The sequence below is a fragment of the Elephantulus edwardii genome, unplaced genomic scaffold (assembly GCF_000299155.1).
Source record: "Elephantulus edwardii isolate Elephantulus edwardi_28Jun2011 unplaced genomic scaffold, EleEdw1.0 scaffold00330, whole genome shotgun sequence".
In the NCBI taxonomy this organism is placed as follows: domain Eukaryota; kingdom Metazoa; phylum Chordata; class Mammalia; order Macroscelidea; family Macroscelididae; genus Elephantulus; species Elephantulus edwardii.
Genome location: NW_006400080.1, coordinates 699,646 through 715,562, shown reverse-complemented (window position 1 = coordinate 715,562; position 15,917 = coordinate 699,646). Strand labels below are relative to the sequence as shown.

The 15,917-nt window shown below is 38.5% G+C and overlaps 1 protein-coding gene and 1 pseudogene across 1 annotated transcript in view; one reads left to right on the top strand and one right to left on the bottom strand.

The window, feature by feature from the left end:
• LOC102859956 (protoheme IX farnesyltransferase, mitochondrial-like) overlaps positions 1-15,917 on the bottom strand; it is a 147,518-nt gene that overhangs the window by 102,284 nt on the left and 29,317 nt on the right. Inside the window, exon 4 of the mRNA XM_006901553.1 lies at positions 792-916. Coding sequence (XP_006901615.1) covers positions 792-916 — 125 coding nt within the window. The remainder of the gene's footprint in view (positions 1-791; positions 917-15,917) is intronic.
• LOC102858749 lies at positions 1,908-13,988 on the top strand (annotated as a pseudogene).

The following is a 15,917-nucleotide window of genomic DNA, read 5'->3' as shown; positions in this document are numbered from 1 at the left end:
AGGGCAGTAAAAGGGAGGAACAACTTGGAGGAGAATGCATGTGGTTTATAGAAGGGAATCATACTTTTGCCACATATACTTTGGGGCATGTAGCTAGGAGGGGTTATTCCTTGGAGAAGGACATGATGAGGGGTAGAGGGTTGGCAAAGGACAGACAGGAAGATCCCCAACCGGGTGAATTGACGCAGTGGCTGTTGCAATGGGCTCTTGTGTGTCAGAAAGTGTGAGGATGGCACTGGATAGGACAGAGTTCAGATCTATTGTTCTTAGGGTCACTATGAATCATACTCTACTCAACGGCACCTAACAAAAACAACAAACAACAATATGAGATTTACTATAAGACTGTTCTAACACAATAATAACAAAAACCAAGTCTAGATGGAAAGAGATTGCTCTATCTCCTGTTTAAAAGACTGGGCAAATACACTGATGTTAGGCATCATCAAGTTAAAATATCCCTAATTTTCAGATTATCAACTATCTGCTCACTTGTTTTCTTACTGGTAACTTGAATCCTGTTCTAAAAGAAAGCTGACTCTTCTTGGGTGTTCTTTGGATGAAAATTACTTTTCTTCAGTTTTAGCCTAGATTTTTCATTGTAGTAGCTTATGAAGAAACCACAATGTTGAGGCGGACCACAATGACCAGGCAGGGGAAAAAATTTTAGGAAACAATCTTGATGTTTAAAATCATCTGAAGGAAAGGAGTATTAAAATAATACACTAGTTATTTTAAAAACATATTCTGATTCTACATGCCATAACTGAGCTGAGGAGCAACAAACTGACCTGATTGATGGAGTTGGCAGCACAGGATGCCAGGCCGGTTCCAAAACAAGTGAGCAAGAAGCATGGTAAGTCGAAGGGTCCTGGGGCCAGTGCAAATCCAGCGGACGTGGTACTTACAACTAGAGCTGCAACACAGAAAGAGTCGATATATTATCAAGACATCAAAAGTCCCACACTGTAAAAGCCAATGAAATCCCCCAAAACTCAAACAAGCCAACTTCCATATGTTGTTGTTATGTGTCAAGTCACCTGTAACTCACAGCGACCCTGTGTACAAGAGCTCTGAACCCTGCTCTATCCTGAGCCAACCTTACTCTCTCAGACACACTCACCCCCCCAGTCACTGAGTCCATATGACAAATTATTACATTAATAACACAACTAGAATCTAATAATTTTAAATATATTTTTCCAATTATAAATATTTTATGTGCTCATTACACAAAATACTACTTTTCCATTAGCTCCATTATTTTCAGGAATAAAAGAAAAAGTGAGTATTCTAGAATCAGTCATTCCCTTGTTTGGCAAACATTCACTGAATATCTAACTCATAATCAGTACTGTGATGGGTAGTATCAACCACTTTAAGGGAGAGATCTATGTAGTTTCCTGGGTATCTGATTTGACAGGGAGATGATAGCCACATATTAACAATTACACAAGCTAGCATATAATAGGGGTCTCAATTATGAGATAAGCTCCAGATAACTGAGGGAGGGTTGCCCACAACAGATGGATGGTTCTGGGGCCAGAGAACAATTAGCTGACTACATGGAGATGATAATCCTATTGCCATCTACAGACAAACGGGAAGCAGGCAAATGCAAGATGCAGAAGCAAAATCATGCCATTCATAACCTACCAAAGCTGCTCTAAGAATCATACTGACATGCTGTTATTGTTATGTGCCTTTGAGTCATTTGTGACACATAGCAACCCTACATACAACAGCCCTAAATCCTGCTCTATCCTGTGCCAATTTTAATGTCTCTGACACACCTACCCCCATTACCCGAGTTACTGAATCAATCCATCTCATCGAGGGTCCTCTCTTGCAGGTGGAAACCCTCCCAAGAATGATGTCCCTCTTCAAGGATTATCTCTCCTAGCAACATGTCCAGAGTAGGTCACATGAAGATTCAGCATCCTTGCCTCCAAACAGCAGCCTGGCTTCACCCTCTCTAGGATGAACATGTTTGTTCTCTTAGTAGTCCCTGGTATATTCAAGACTCTTCTCCAGCACCACAGCTCAAAGACATCAATTCTCCTTCTATCATCCCTAGTCACTGCCCAGCTCTCTGATGCATAACAATTAATTACAAAGACTATGGCCTGGATCAGGCACACCTTAGTCTCCAGAGTGACAATGTTGCTTTTCAGTTCTCTGGAGAGGTCCTGACTGCAGACTTTCCCAACGCAATCTGTCTTTTGATTTTCTGGCTGCTGGTAACCGTTAGGCCTGGACAAGGGGACCGGGGGAGGGGGGGGGAGAACAAAGAATTCAAATGCTAGTAAGAAGAGCAACGGCCTTGCCTGCCTAGCTGAACTAACAAGTGGACCATAAATTAGAGTAGAATGTAACTCCCTTTCATCCCTAAAGACTCCGTTGTAAAAACCTTCCCCAATCTGCAAGTTCTGCTCTGCTTCTTCAGAACGGAGAATCTTGCCTGGGAGTTCTTCTTGAATAAAAGCTGTAACTTTAAACATTATCTCTCTTTTGCTGACTTCTTTTTTAGCCATGCTGCTCAACAGTAAGAAGTGTTGATTGTGGAGCCAAGCAAACTAAAGCTGTTAACAATCTCAATCTCTTCACCACCTAATCTGTTCAAACTAGTCAGATTTATAAACACCATCCAAGCAGATATATGCACACCCATGTTCATCGTGGCTTTGTTCATAATTTCAAGGAGTTGGAAACAACCTAAGTGCCCATCAACAAATGAATGGATAGAGAAGCTATGGTATATTCACTGCATTGAAAATATGCTGCATTGAGAAACAAGGAACTCATGCAATATTACTCAAAATGGGTGACCCTGGAGCACATTATGCTGAGTGAAATATCTCAGTCACAAAAGGACAGATACTGTATGGTGCCACTGTTGTAGAATGAGGCTGACATCAGGCTGGGGGTAAGACTGAAAAAAACTGGATAAATTATGTATACTGCATTGAAGCCGATGAGGGAGAGAACAGTTTAAAAGTAATATAGGGCATTATGATTATCATAAGAGTTTGGAATGAGGGTTACAGAGTGGAGTATACTCGGGGTGGGTGTGTGGGGGTGCAGGGGGATTGTATACCAATGAAGGAGTTTTTCTTTTGCTTTTCAAGGAGAAGAGAGAACTGGGGTTGGGGTGGGGTGGGTGAGGAGAAAAGTGCAACAATGAATGAATGGAAATCCAAAATCTCTGTAAATGTTCATTGATATTAATAAAAAAAAATTTCTTCTAGTTCTAGCATGTGGATAAGCTCTTTCACTAATTCTCAGATCACACAGGTTTCCTGTCTGGTACACTTCTTTGATTGGGCTCAATAACAGTGTGCAAGGTGACTTATGTATAAGTGCTAAGGATGCCGTCTTGAATTAGGAATCTCTAGAGAGTATGTACTTTGAACAAAAGGTGTCTTCTTTAATTCGGTAGTTTCCAGATTTGGTGTGCATCCAAATCCCTAGTGGAAGACTTAGCTCCAGAGAAAAGATGATAGGAGAAAGACAAGGTTCAGGGCTGTCTTTTAGGTAAAAATGACAAGGAGATTAGGAGTTGAAGACGGACACAAGGGCTGATCAGAGAAGCTACAAAGAGGCACACTTCCAGGAGAAAAACAGGACAGCTTACGAGGGGAGGGACTCTAGGCCAAGAAATAAATATTGCCCTCTCTCAACGTCTGCTTTGGGGGCACAGCCAGCCTGGGCCAAATACGGTACAAGTCATAACACAATTTCACACAAAGTACCTAACAGCAGCAAACAACCACAGAGGTGGGGCAGCAATCAAAAATAGAAGAGTTATTTCAAAGGAGACATTCTGAAAGAAACCTTTAGTTCCCTAATTCCGCAACATCTTATGCCCGAAAGAAAACACCATGGTGATTTCCAGGCTTCGCAAACAGTAGCTGCAGGTACACATAAAAGAACATTTTATCTAACAGGGTAAAATGTAACAGGCAAAGAACCACTTGTCATATAATAGCCCTTTTAGCCAGCCCTGCTCACATTTACTGACCATCAAGGAAGACATTATTTTTAGGGCAAACAACAAAGCTCCTTTTATGATACTCAAATAGCACCCTGGTTTGAGGGGACCTTTTCTTCTTTCACGGCTATCACACTATAAATCATGAAGCCCTGTGGATGGACTGGTGGTACTCAGGGGGAGTCATCTTATTTTGCACAGCTCAACAACTCCCCAGGTGAGGGAGGTGATTCCTCACAGATTCCAGTGTTTAGTGACAAGCCAGGACTGGAACAAAGACCCCTAACACGCAGGCTACTTCTCAGTTCTACCAGAAGAATTCTACCACCCAAGAAGCAAGGCTGATGGTATCAATGGGAGAATGTGAAGGGAAAGGAGGCTACAGGTATTTCCTTCTCAAAATGAAACTTCACAAATTGCTACTATCCAAGTAGTAAATCAGTCAAAACAATTATTCATTAAATTGTAAGGCTCTGAACCTTAAAGGAAAGGTAGATTACATGTAAACAACAGTTGTAGCTGGAAAAGCATGTAAAATCCATGAGATTTTTCTCAATATATAATTAATAAAATTTACAGTCTCCGAAACAAAGAGCTACTTTAGATATTTATATATTAAATATCCAGGTCAACAATCAGTACAGTACTTTATAGACAGACAGAGTGAAAAAGGAATTTACCACTAAAATGGACAAGATAGTACTGTTAATTACTGAACTGTCAAAATAAAAATGCTCTAAGAAGAAAAAGAACATTGAAAGATGCATGCAGTTACATGAAAACAAAACAGTTAAGTGTTTTTGCCTATTCAAGTCTAAGCTATGTCAAAGGAGAAAGTATCTAGTCTTTCTTTTTATTCACCTTAATCGGGTGATGAGCAATGTAGAAAGAACATCAGTTTTTAACTGATGGGTCTGATCCTTTGTTAAGGTGAGAAGAAACACACTGTGACTTGCAAAACTTGGCAAAGGAAAAAAGGGATGTTTTCATAAGATACAACAATGATTAAATTTGCAAAATGAAAAATTTTGCCTAAAAAAAACAAAAATTAATAGTCATAATACAGAAACAGTTATCTATTATTAGTTACTATTACAAAGAAACTTTCTTATAACATGTTTCTAAAAAAGATCAAAAGCTAACAAAGAACACATTTATACCCACTTCATTAATGCAATTAATTTAAAGAGAAAGGAAGAGAGGATTGATAAATGGTACAAGAAAAATTGACCAAAGTAATGTTCTCATACAACACTTCCACGACTGTAATTAAACTTTTCATTGATTTCCTGGGATTCATTACATGGAATGATTTTGCAACACCAGAATCTCATTAAAAGTGAATGTAATATATTCTTTCATTAATAGCACTTGAAATTATATTTTATTTGGTAATCTCATAGACTGTCCTTTCACAAATAAACATAAAATCAATGCTGCCAACGGAGCATGACTCATCCAATATGGGCCCACAGGCATTCACTGTGGTGCAAGCCCAGTGACAACTGGAGACTCAGGGAAGAGTAATTCTCACCCTCCTGGATGAACCTGGCCTAGCCACACATACCCCCCACCACCACTTCCCACAGTGGCGAGCCAGACAGAAAAACCCTAAGCTTCTCCAGGAAGAGAAGCTGACGTAGCACCCTTCACAAATCTCAACTACTTAGTTCACTCTTAGCACCACTGTATCCCCATCAGTCAATCCCTTCTGCATCATAAACTCTGACTCAAGACTGATCAGATCACCTTCTCCCACATCCCTTCATTATTCGGATTCATCAAGTAAGGTCTTCTGTCTGTCTGACATCTTGAGGGAGAAGTTCTTACTTCTCTACAAGTTTAATAACATTTTTCTTTTGAAACAATCACAAGGATGAAATAGCACTTATCGTAAATGAAAATAAATTGCCAAGTTATCATCCACAAATAAGTTGGTGTGAATTTTTTATAAACAAGAACAGTCTTCAATATAATCATAAAACAGCTATCAAATCTGGAAATTAGCACAGATCTATTTCTACCACCTAATTGATGGAATCCATTCAAGTTGAACCATATATCCAATAATGTCCTTTACAGTACTTATTCAGTTTGGAATTGCACCGTGTATTTTAGTTGTCATGGTTTTTTTTTGTTTGTTTGTTTTGGTTTTTTTTAAGTCTCCTTCAGTATGGGACAATTTCCAGCCTGGGCTTGAATTCAATGGCTTAGAAACGCTACTAAAATTAATGTATAGAAGATTTTTTTAGTATGCTTTTGTTGTTATGTACCACAGAGTTGGAACAAATGATAGCTGATCCTCCAGAGGGTTTTAAGAGGCAGTAAATCGCATGGGAGGAGACTGCCCAACTTTCTCCCATGGAACACCTTGTACATGTGAATTGTAGCTCCACTAGGTCACCAGAGCTGAAAACTAAAGTCTAATTATTTTGAAGAGCATCATCCAATATGTATCTTCGGCAAAAACATCACAGAACTAATGTATGCTTTTCTCATTGCATTGTTATCAGATGACACTAAACTTCAATTTGACCCACTCTTGATGATACTCATTTTGGTCACTTGATTAAGACATGGTCTGCCAGGCATTCCTACCATACCGTTACTCTTTTCCCACTTGCTGCTGTTGTTATGTACCCTCAAGTTGGCACCAACTCATAGTGGACTCTTTAGTAGGTTTTCAGAGGCTGTAAACAGCACTGGAAGAGATGGCCCATCCTTCCACATGGAGCTGCTGGGGGCTAAGAAATGCCTGACTCTGGGTTGGCAGTGCAACTCCTTACCCTCCAGGCCACCACAGATCCCTCTTTTTCCTTTTGTCCTTAATAAATATTTTATAGGTAAATATTTTAAAACCATGTAACTATCACAGTCCTCATCAAATCTTTAACTTATTTGTACAATTTCTAGATTTCTTTCTCTCCTAAAAGGTTATATATAATCCACTACTATAATTTAATCTGCAAACAGTCCCTGATTTGGTCAGTGAGGAGAACCTTAAAGCAGTCTTCTCCATCTTTTTTTTTAATACCTAAAAATAATTTTTATTGTGATTTTAACAAAAGTATACAGAAAACTTGGATTTCTATCCATTCATTGTTGCACATTTTCCTCCCAACACTACCCCCCCCCCGTTTGCCTTTTTTAAAAAATAGAAATATTCATTCGTTGTTGCATAATTTCCTCCCTACCCCCACCCTAGTCCACTTTGCTATACACCTCTTATTCTGGACTGTTGTCATACAAATAATGCCTAATCATAGATTCTTTTTAAGCAGTTCTTTTCTTCATCTGTTCCAGTGCAATATTCATTATTTGTCCCCTCTTTTCTTCTTTTCCTCTTACTCCCATGTTAGTCCTGTTTTATAATAGTGGTGTTATGCAGTATTTGTCTTACTCAGGATAATGTCCTCCAGGGTAACCCATGTTGTATATTATTTTACGAGATCCTTATTTTTTCAGTGCTGCATGGTATTCCATTGTGTGACTATACCACAGCTTCTCTATCCATTCATCTGCTGATGGGCACTTGAGTTGCTTTCATCTCACTAAAAACATTCAACAAAATAGGAATAGAGGGGAATTTCCTCAATACAGTAAAAAAGTACATACCCAAAACCAAGAGTCAACATCATTCTCAGTGGAGAGAGATTAAAGGAGATCCTTTTTAAGAACAGGAACTAGGTAAGGATGCCCACTATCACCTCTCCTATTTAACACTGTATTAGATGTCTTAGTTACAGCAATAAGCCAAGAGAAGGAAATAAGAGGTATCCAAATTGGCAAAGAGGACGTAAAATAATCTCTATACACAGATGATATGCTAGTATACTTAGAAAATCCTAAATACTCAGCAAGAAAACTACTGGACATAGTCAACCAATTCAGCAAAGTGGCAGGATACAAAATCAACATACAAAAATTCTTCATCTTTTAAAACAAAACTCTATTATAATACACACTTCTTCTGATTTTAAATCAAGCAATGTTCCCTTGGTCTGTTCAGACAATTGCTTCTTGGTCTATGTATAGGTTTGGCACCAGCACAATTAAGTATTCTTGGTTTCTCATGTTTCTCAACATAATGTATTATGATCCACATAGTCAAAACCTTTGCATAATCAACAAAGCATCAAACAAAACAAAATATAAATAAAAGCAACAAAAAAACATCTTTCTGATATTCTCTGCTTTCACCCAAGATCCATCAGCAATGATATTCCTCACTCCAAGGCCTTTTCTGAATCCAGCTGAATTTCCGGCAGTTTCCTATCAGTGTGCCTGGTCTCATGTCATTTGCTGAGTTACTGCTGCCTCAGCCCACAGCTGCAGTCACTATGGCAGTCTATCTCATTGAAGTTCTTCCCTTCTTCGCTGACCTTCTAATAAAATGGTATCAATATTGAAAAAAAAAGCACCAAGCACATTAAAGCCAAAATAAAGCCCACTGTCACTGAGTTGATGAGGCTCATGGTAAACTGCATGTAATAAACAGTAGAGTTTTTAAAGGCTGTAAATTAACATAAATAGGTCCTGGAGCTTTCTCTTGTGATGCTACTGGATTCAAATCGCCAACCTGTCAGTTGGCAACCAAAATCATTTATACCACTCTGGGATGTAAATATACATATAATACAGTAATTTAATTTAAAAAAAAAACAACAACACCCTGATACAAAGTTCACTCTGGAGATAAACAGAAAAATAAGCAATCAGAAAACTTTCAACTACATTGCTGTTGCGTCGGAACCAACTCATTGCTGATCCTACTTTCTGATAGTATAAAGCACAAGAGAGGAAACTGTCTATCTCCCAACAGGCTACAGGTAGATTTACACCCTCAGAGAGACAGGGCTTGGGTTATCAATGCAACTCCTATGGACTAAGCCACAGAACTCTCATAGAGGAAATAATAGTAAGTATTAATATCTGGTTTCATAGAAAAAATGATAATGTACTTGCAAATCAGTGGTAACGGTGAACACAATCCAAGGCAAAGAGAATCACATAGATTAGGCACATTACTTAGCTTTCTGCTTTACAGGATATTCCTTCATAAGTACTTCAAATATTCAGTTTAAGGAAGACAGGCAGACACACACACACACACACACACACACACACACGTTCCCAACCTGCAAATCACACAATTACCTAGCCAGACAATCACAATCATAAACCAGGGAAATAAATTTTTAATAACATTGTATTCCTGACACAGAATTCATACCAGTGTTTCTTCTTCCACTGGTCTTAAGGAGAATTCTATGGAGCTACAGACGTGAGAGCCCAAAATTGCAGGTGGGCAGAAAGAGCGCCACTGCAGGGCTGATTTAACTGTCCTGGTTTTGTAGGAACCACAGGCCAATCCCAGTCAGTCACTCAGGGGATGATTTAAGTGCCTAGTCTTTTAGTGGGCCACTCCACACACCTAACCTCTCAAGTTCTAACTATATACTTTCTAGCACAGCCGTGAATTATGTGAAATATCTTGCCTTCAGTGTGCAAGAGGTTCTCTTAGAGAAGTGGTTTTATCAGGATATTTTTTGACATAAAAGGCTCAATACATAGAAAAGCACTAGTCTCTGAGTATTAGCAAAATGGCATATTTTACTTTCTTTCTAAAATCATCATCAATATAAGGATTGTATATAAAATTAGTTATCTAAAATTCCATTTTATTATAATTTTGAGTGAAAAATGAAACTCCAATAAATTATAATTTTTATAATTACGAATACTGATAAAAGAGTTTAAAAGAGTTTATGAAATAACATAAACTACGCGCTTAATACCAGTGTCAAATGCATTAAATGGTTACCCATGGCGGACAGTGTTTGGTGGCGCTCCCTAATTAAAACAAGTTGGAAGCAGGAGTGGCATCCACTTCCGTAATAGCTTGCCTCCAGAAACCCTGTGAACCTGGAGAAAGGACGAAAGTCACATAAGAGTTGAGGACTTTAGTTCATAGGGTCACTATGAGTCACCTATGACTCGACGGCACTTAACAACAACAACATGGGCTTAATAAGATTTTGTATAGATTTATCCTTGTGATCTATTATATTTCATTATCCTTGATAGCAGGTACTATACTGTAATTCAAATGTCAGGCCTGAGATGTCCTTGCTTTAAATGTCTTTAATGTACAAAGTTGACAGAGCAGGCAGTCAATAAACTTGTATATGACTTACTTTATAAGTGTCCCTCCACGTAATAGCTTTTGTTAATGGATTTTAAAGTTCAAAACTCTACAACTTAGTTAAGAGAGTTTAGTCTTCCCTGATTTTCAAATGAGAGTGTATTTCTCACTACATAACTTCAGTTATGACTTCCATCTTCAGGGTCATCTTCGTTTCTATTAGCACCTTAAGCTTCAAAAGGTTGAATTTCTAATTTAAGTGAATTTGTTTTAGGCTTCCCAGCTTGGCAGCATTCTATCACAGTCATGTTAGCAACACACATATCAAAGAAGGTGGTAATTCTTACGCTTATTGTGAAATTCAGATGAAAAGGTAATTGATGAGAATATTTTCTTTTCCGACACATTAAAGGATATCAATCAGGGGTAACTGATTACAAACCATAACCATGTCTGGTTAAAAGATAAGACTTTGTACAGAGTTTCTTTAATACTAGCACAGCTGCAAAACTTAGAACTTATCAGGGCTTCCTATTTTCATATTTTTCAAATCTACAGTGTCCAAAGCGAGTCTGAAAGCACCCAAAGCCAAATTAAAAGTCATACTTTTAAGTTTACTAAACCACACTAATACTAAAATGAAACATTTAATTATATCATCAAGGACACTCACTTAAAAGTTTGCCTTTACAGTTAGCATTTCAAAAAGAGAAATAAAATATTTATCAAGTATAGATAATAATAAGCACAGAGATAAAAGATGTGAGCCCTAAGATTGTTGTTTCAGTTACATTTCTTCCTTGAACTACCTAAGCTTTTCTATTTTTGTCACCCAATGCTTAGGGTTGAGTGTTCTTTTTCATTAAGAATAGAGAAATACATCTCAACATACTTAGTAATCAACAACGTACAATCTTTTTAATTAACTTAAAATTATAACTCAAACTTTTAAGAAGCAAAACCACAAGGGTTTTTTTTTAAAAAAAATAATGAGTTAGGCAAGCTGCAACTGTTAATTGAACACTTAAAGTAAGATTTCCTTTTGATATACAAATTAAAAGTATAATTTCAAGAGAGCAGATATTTTTACAAATATTTAAAAGAATTACAATTAAACCTTCATGTCAAATATCTTTCTAACTTCGACAGCAGTTAGCATTTCTACATTTGGCTATTACACAAAATTTGTGTAATAAGTTAGTAAAAAGGATCCACATGTTTTTTAATACCTGAGCTAAACAGATACATGTTATAATTATAAACAAAGAATTTTCATTTATTCTGCAGTAGTTACAGGAAAGCATTCATATTGGCGATGTGATTTTTTTAGGAACTTTAAAGAATTATTTTACAAGCAGAATCTTTTAGACATACTTTTTGGATGACAAAAAACTGGATAAATACTCTTTTAGTGATTTTTTTTAAGTGAAACTGACAAGTTAAATCATGCCATTTGCAAGCCCTAATAAATGACTCAAGAAGCGCTGCTCAGTAACAGTCATGTTTACTAATTATCTGAGAAAAAGGAAATCTTTCTGCTGAAGACAAGATCATTTGGAATATAAGGAGGATAAGACTGTGAGACTCTAAGCTACAGAGGATATAACTTTTATAAATTCATGAGCTCAGCTCACACACAGCGGGACTAGCTTCAACCCTCCTGCTCATGCTACACAGAAAAGAAGGCAGCTGAATGAAAACCTCAGGAGGCAGTGAAAGAATAAAAAAAACCAGAGTAAAGCAGCCTAAGATCATATGGTTCAGGCACAAGTCCAGTGACTGCTAATCATCCAGCTGCTACAATACAGTACAAAAATGGATTACTTATAAATCCAAGGCTATGATCTTCAGACTTCTGTATACAATAGCAACAGAGTTCGTGATGCATCTTTCCTCACTGCACTATTTTCTGAACTCACATTACATGCAAGGCTGTAACTGAGCTAGGCACAGGAACACAACAGCTATCAATACCAACTGATATTCAGTAGCAATGAACACAAAGTGACAGCTATACTGTGGGAGAAATTATGGATGCTTATGAATAATATAGAAAAGCTTTCTAACCTAGAAGTTTCTCCACATGATTATAAAAGCAAATACTGAAGGAGATAGCTTGGTAAACAAACTAAGTCTAAGTGAGGCAGAAGAAACAGACAGCATGGACCAAAGCCAAACCCAATCTACTGTTACCTAGTCAGTTCTGACTCACAGCAACTGCCAATGACTGAATTATGTCTCCCCAAAACACAAAAATACGCTGATAAAATGTGGAAACTATGTAATGATGCCCCATACTCTGATAAACCACAGAGTTGTAAAACGATTACAGGCAGAATTTAAGTCCCCTTAATCCAATCAGATCCTTGATCCCATATAAGTGACATTTCCCCAGGATGTGGCCTGTAATGCTTTTTTTTTTGGTAGGAGAAATACTTTTTAAAAAATTTTATATTTTATTTTTTTTATGTTGGTTTACTCACCAAGTTTGTATACATTGTGTTTCACATTATTCTTCATTCACACTGTGTTTCATACAATCATTTCCCATTCATCCTGTAATGTTTTTTTAGCTTACAAGTGATTCAAGGGAGGAAGAGACCTCAGTACCACCAAGACGTGACTACTAGGAGGGGGTCCTTTTGGACTTAGACCTCTAAGTATGGAAGCTCCTTGACACCAGTAAAGGCCAGACACATGAGGGGTCTCCAAGAAACAAGAGGCCTATAGATGCTGAATGAAATAAGGACCCTCTTCAGAACTAACAGAGCAAGTGACTACTCCTAGAATGGGTATCCTGAGTTTGCATTTCTAGCCTTCTAAACTATAAGAGAGTTTCTATTGATTAAGGCCATCGGAGTCCTGGTGGCCTGGTGGTAAGGAATCATGCTGCCAACCCAATGGTAGATGGTTTGAATCAATCCACCACTCAATAGGAGAAAGACAGGCAGTCTGCTCCCATGCAGTGGTGCTCTGTTATAGCAGTCCTACACAACTGAAACAGTGACCCTAGACAACAGAGCACCTCCCTCACAGGACCGGAGGGCTCAAGAAAAACAGTCACCACCTCAGCGGGAAGCGAAGACACAAGCAGTTATATCTTTGGGAGCTGAGGTAGAGATAGAACTGTTAACGCAGCAAAGAAAGAGAGGACGACGCTTTCGCCCATTCGGGCTAACATTTGATTCCCATAATCTGTGAAGAGGGTTTTGCTAACAATGATCGCCCGAGTGGCGGATGGGCTTCCTCTGGCCACCTCTATGCAAGAGAACGAACAGTCTGGCAGGGGCCTTCAACAGTACCAGAGTCAGGCAAAGCAACTCTTTCGAAAGCTGAATGTGCAGTCCCTTACCAGATGTACCTTGGAAGCGGGAGCCATGACTTTTCACTACATTATTGAGCAGGATGTGTGTTATTTGGTTTTATGTGAAGCAGCCTTCCCTAAGAAACTGGCTTTTGCTTACCTAGAAGATTTGCACTCAAGAGTTTGATGAACAGCATGGGAAGAAAGTTCCCACTGTGTCAAGACCCTATTCTTTTATTGAGTTTGACACTTACATTCAGAAAACTAAAAAGAACTACACTGACAGTGGTGCTCGGAGAAACCTTGGTTCCATCAATACTGAATTGCAGGATGTGCAGAGGATCATGGTGGCCAGTACTGAAGAAGTGTTACAGCGGAGAGAAGCACTCTCAGCTTTGGATTCAAAGGCTAACAATTTGTCCAGTCTGTCTAAGAAGTACCGCCAGGATGCAAAGTACTTGAACATGTGTTCCACTTATGCCAAACTTGCAGCAGTGGCTGTATTTTTCATCATGTTAATAGCCTATGTGCGATTCTGGTGGCTGTGAACCAGTGAATCCAGTCACTGGCAAGGAGAATCTAGAACCCAGCAGGTGTATGTTTTTAGGAAGCTGAGCTCACAGGGATGTGCATTAGACTCCACATTTAGAATCCAAGTGGAACTGCTGCCTCTAAAGACCTTACAAGAAAAGGCATGTCCTGAAAATGAAAGGTCACACCTCATTTAATGAAGCTTAAACCTGTGTAGATAGTCCCCCTTTGAGGCAGAAGCTTTCTCTGGGTGCTAAGCCATATGTGTTAGGGAACAGTAGATTGTTTCCGGTCCGTCCCCCCCCCTTGCAGCATTCTACATTTTTAAACATCTGGGGCATTCATACTCTTTAATGGAGCCATCAGTGAGATTTGACTTAACCAACCTGTGCTAGCAAATTCTGAAATTCTTTCAGAGAAGACAGCCCTATGGGAAACTTTTTACTCTAATCAACATTCCTTTTGTTGGTGACAGTAGTGTTTTTCTATAATCTCAGTTTTGATGGGCTTTCTAAAGGACTCCACTATGTGAAGGTTAATGGCTGTGCTGCACGAATCTTGTTTATTAGCCCCTACAAGAAGTTAACACCTTTGTTTTCCTTTTATGTTATTTTGCTTATTGCACAATTGCTTTAGGATTAAATGAATTATATTATGATGCCTTGAAATTAAAAAAAAAGAAAGAAAGAAAAACAGTCACTTGCTGCTTGCCATGCCCCAGGTAAATTATTTCAAAATGCAAATACCATAAAAAGGTGCCCCCACACGCGTTACAAACTCGCTGATAAGACACAATTCTCATCCTTAGTCTCCAAATCAAATAAAGTTATTGTTGATGTTTTTATGCACCATCAATAAAGTTATTAGCTAAGCTAAATTTTAGAACAATATTTCAAAATGAAATTAGGTAAAAACATTTTTAAGCACTTAAATAACTATGTAATGTTTCAAAATTCAGTTCTGTAAAGGCTGATTATTCTTTAATCTCAATAAATGAGACACTACCATGCCTCTGCTGGAAATCAGACCTTTGTTAATAATCTCAAAATTATAATTAAATACACGGGGAAGCCTGACCTGCTGTGCTGAGACAAAATCATTTGGTCCTCTTAGTGACTCAGACAACTCCTCCAAAGGTAGATCTGTTGGACTTGCAGGGACATGGAATTTAAGAACACTCTCAAGCTTAGGATGACAGAAGCACCCACCGACCAGGCGAGGCAGAAGGGAAGAAAGGCAGATGAGAATTCAGGTGAATGAGACTGGCAGAAAGATGGGAATTTCCCACTTACAGGAACCAAATCTGTGTTCTTGGTAAATGGGAAACAAAGCAGTTGCTGAGAGGAAAGGGGAGTAGGGCGAAGATGCCAAAAGTGTTCTCAAGAGAACAAGGGATTGCCTCAGTATACTGAAGGGAATAGCTTTCTAAAGTTCATTCCTCTGTTAAAATACAGGTTCCTAGGAAGCTGTACTGTAATGCTGAAGGAACGTGGTTATAATTTACCAGCTGCTCTGCAGATGATGGATGGGCAATCTCCTCTTGTGCAATTAACTGTTTCTGAAAACCTGCCGGAAGGTCAACCATGGGTCAGTTCTGACTTGATGGTACAGAAAAAGACAAGACTCAGTTCTGTTGTTCACAGGGTCACCGTGAGTCATACTTGACTTGAAGGCACCTAACTACAACAAAGCTGAGTTCAGAAAGAAATTGTAAGGCGATCTGATGGTGTAGTAAGTTATGAGTGGTCTTGTAAACTGAGAAGCCAGCAGTTCAAATTCACCACCTGCTCTCAGGTAGAAAGCTAAGCAGTCCCTTTTCAGTACTGGGAACCTGAGGGAGGGCTGCTGTGAGTTGGAACTGACCAGATGACCTCGAGTTTTAAAAAGATACTCAGCAGTTCTTTGGTGGTTCCTAACCATCATTTTGCTGTCTAAGGTACTTGGAG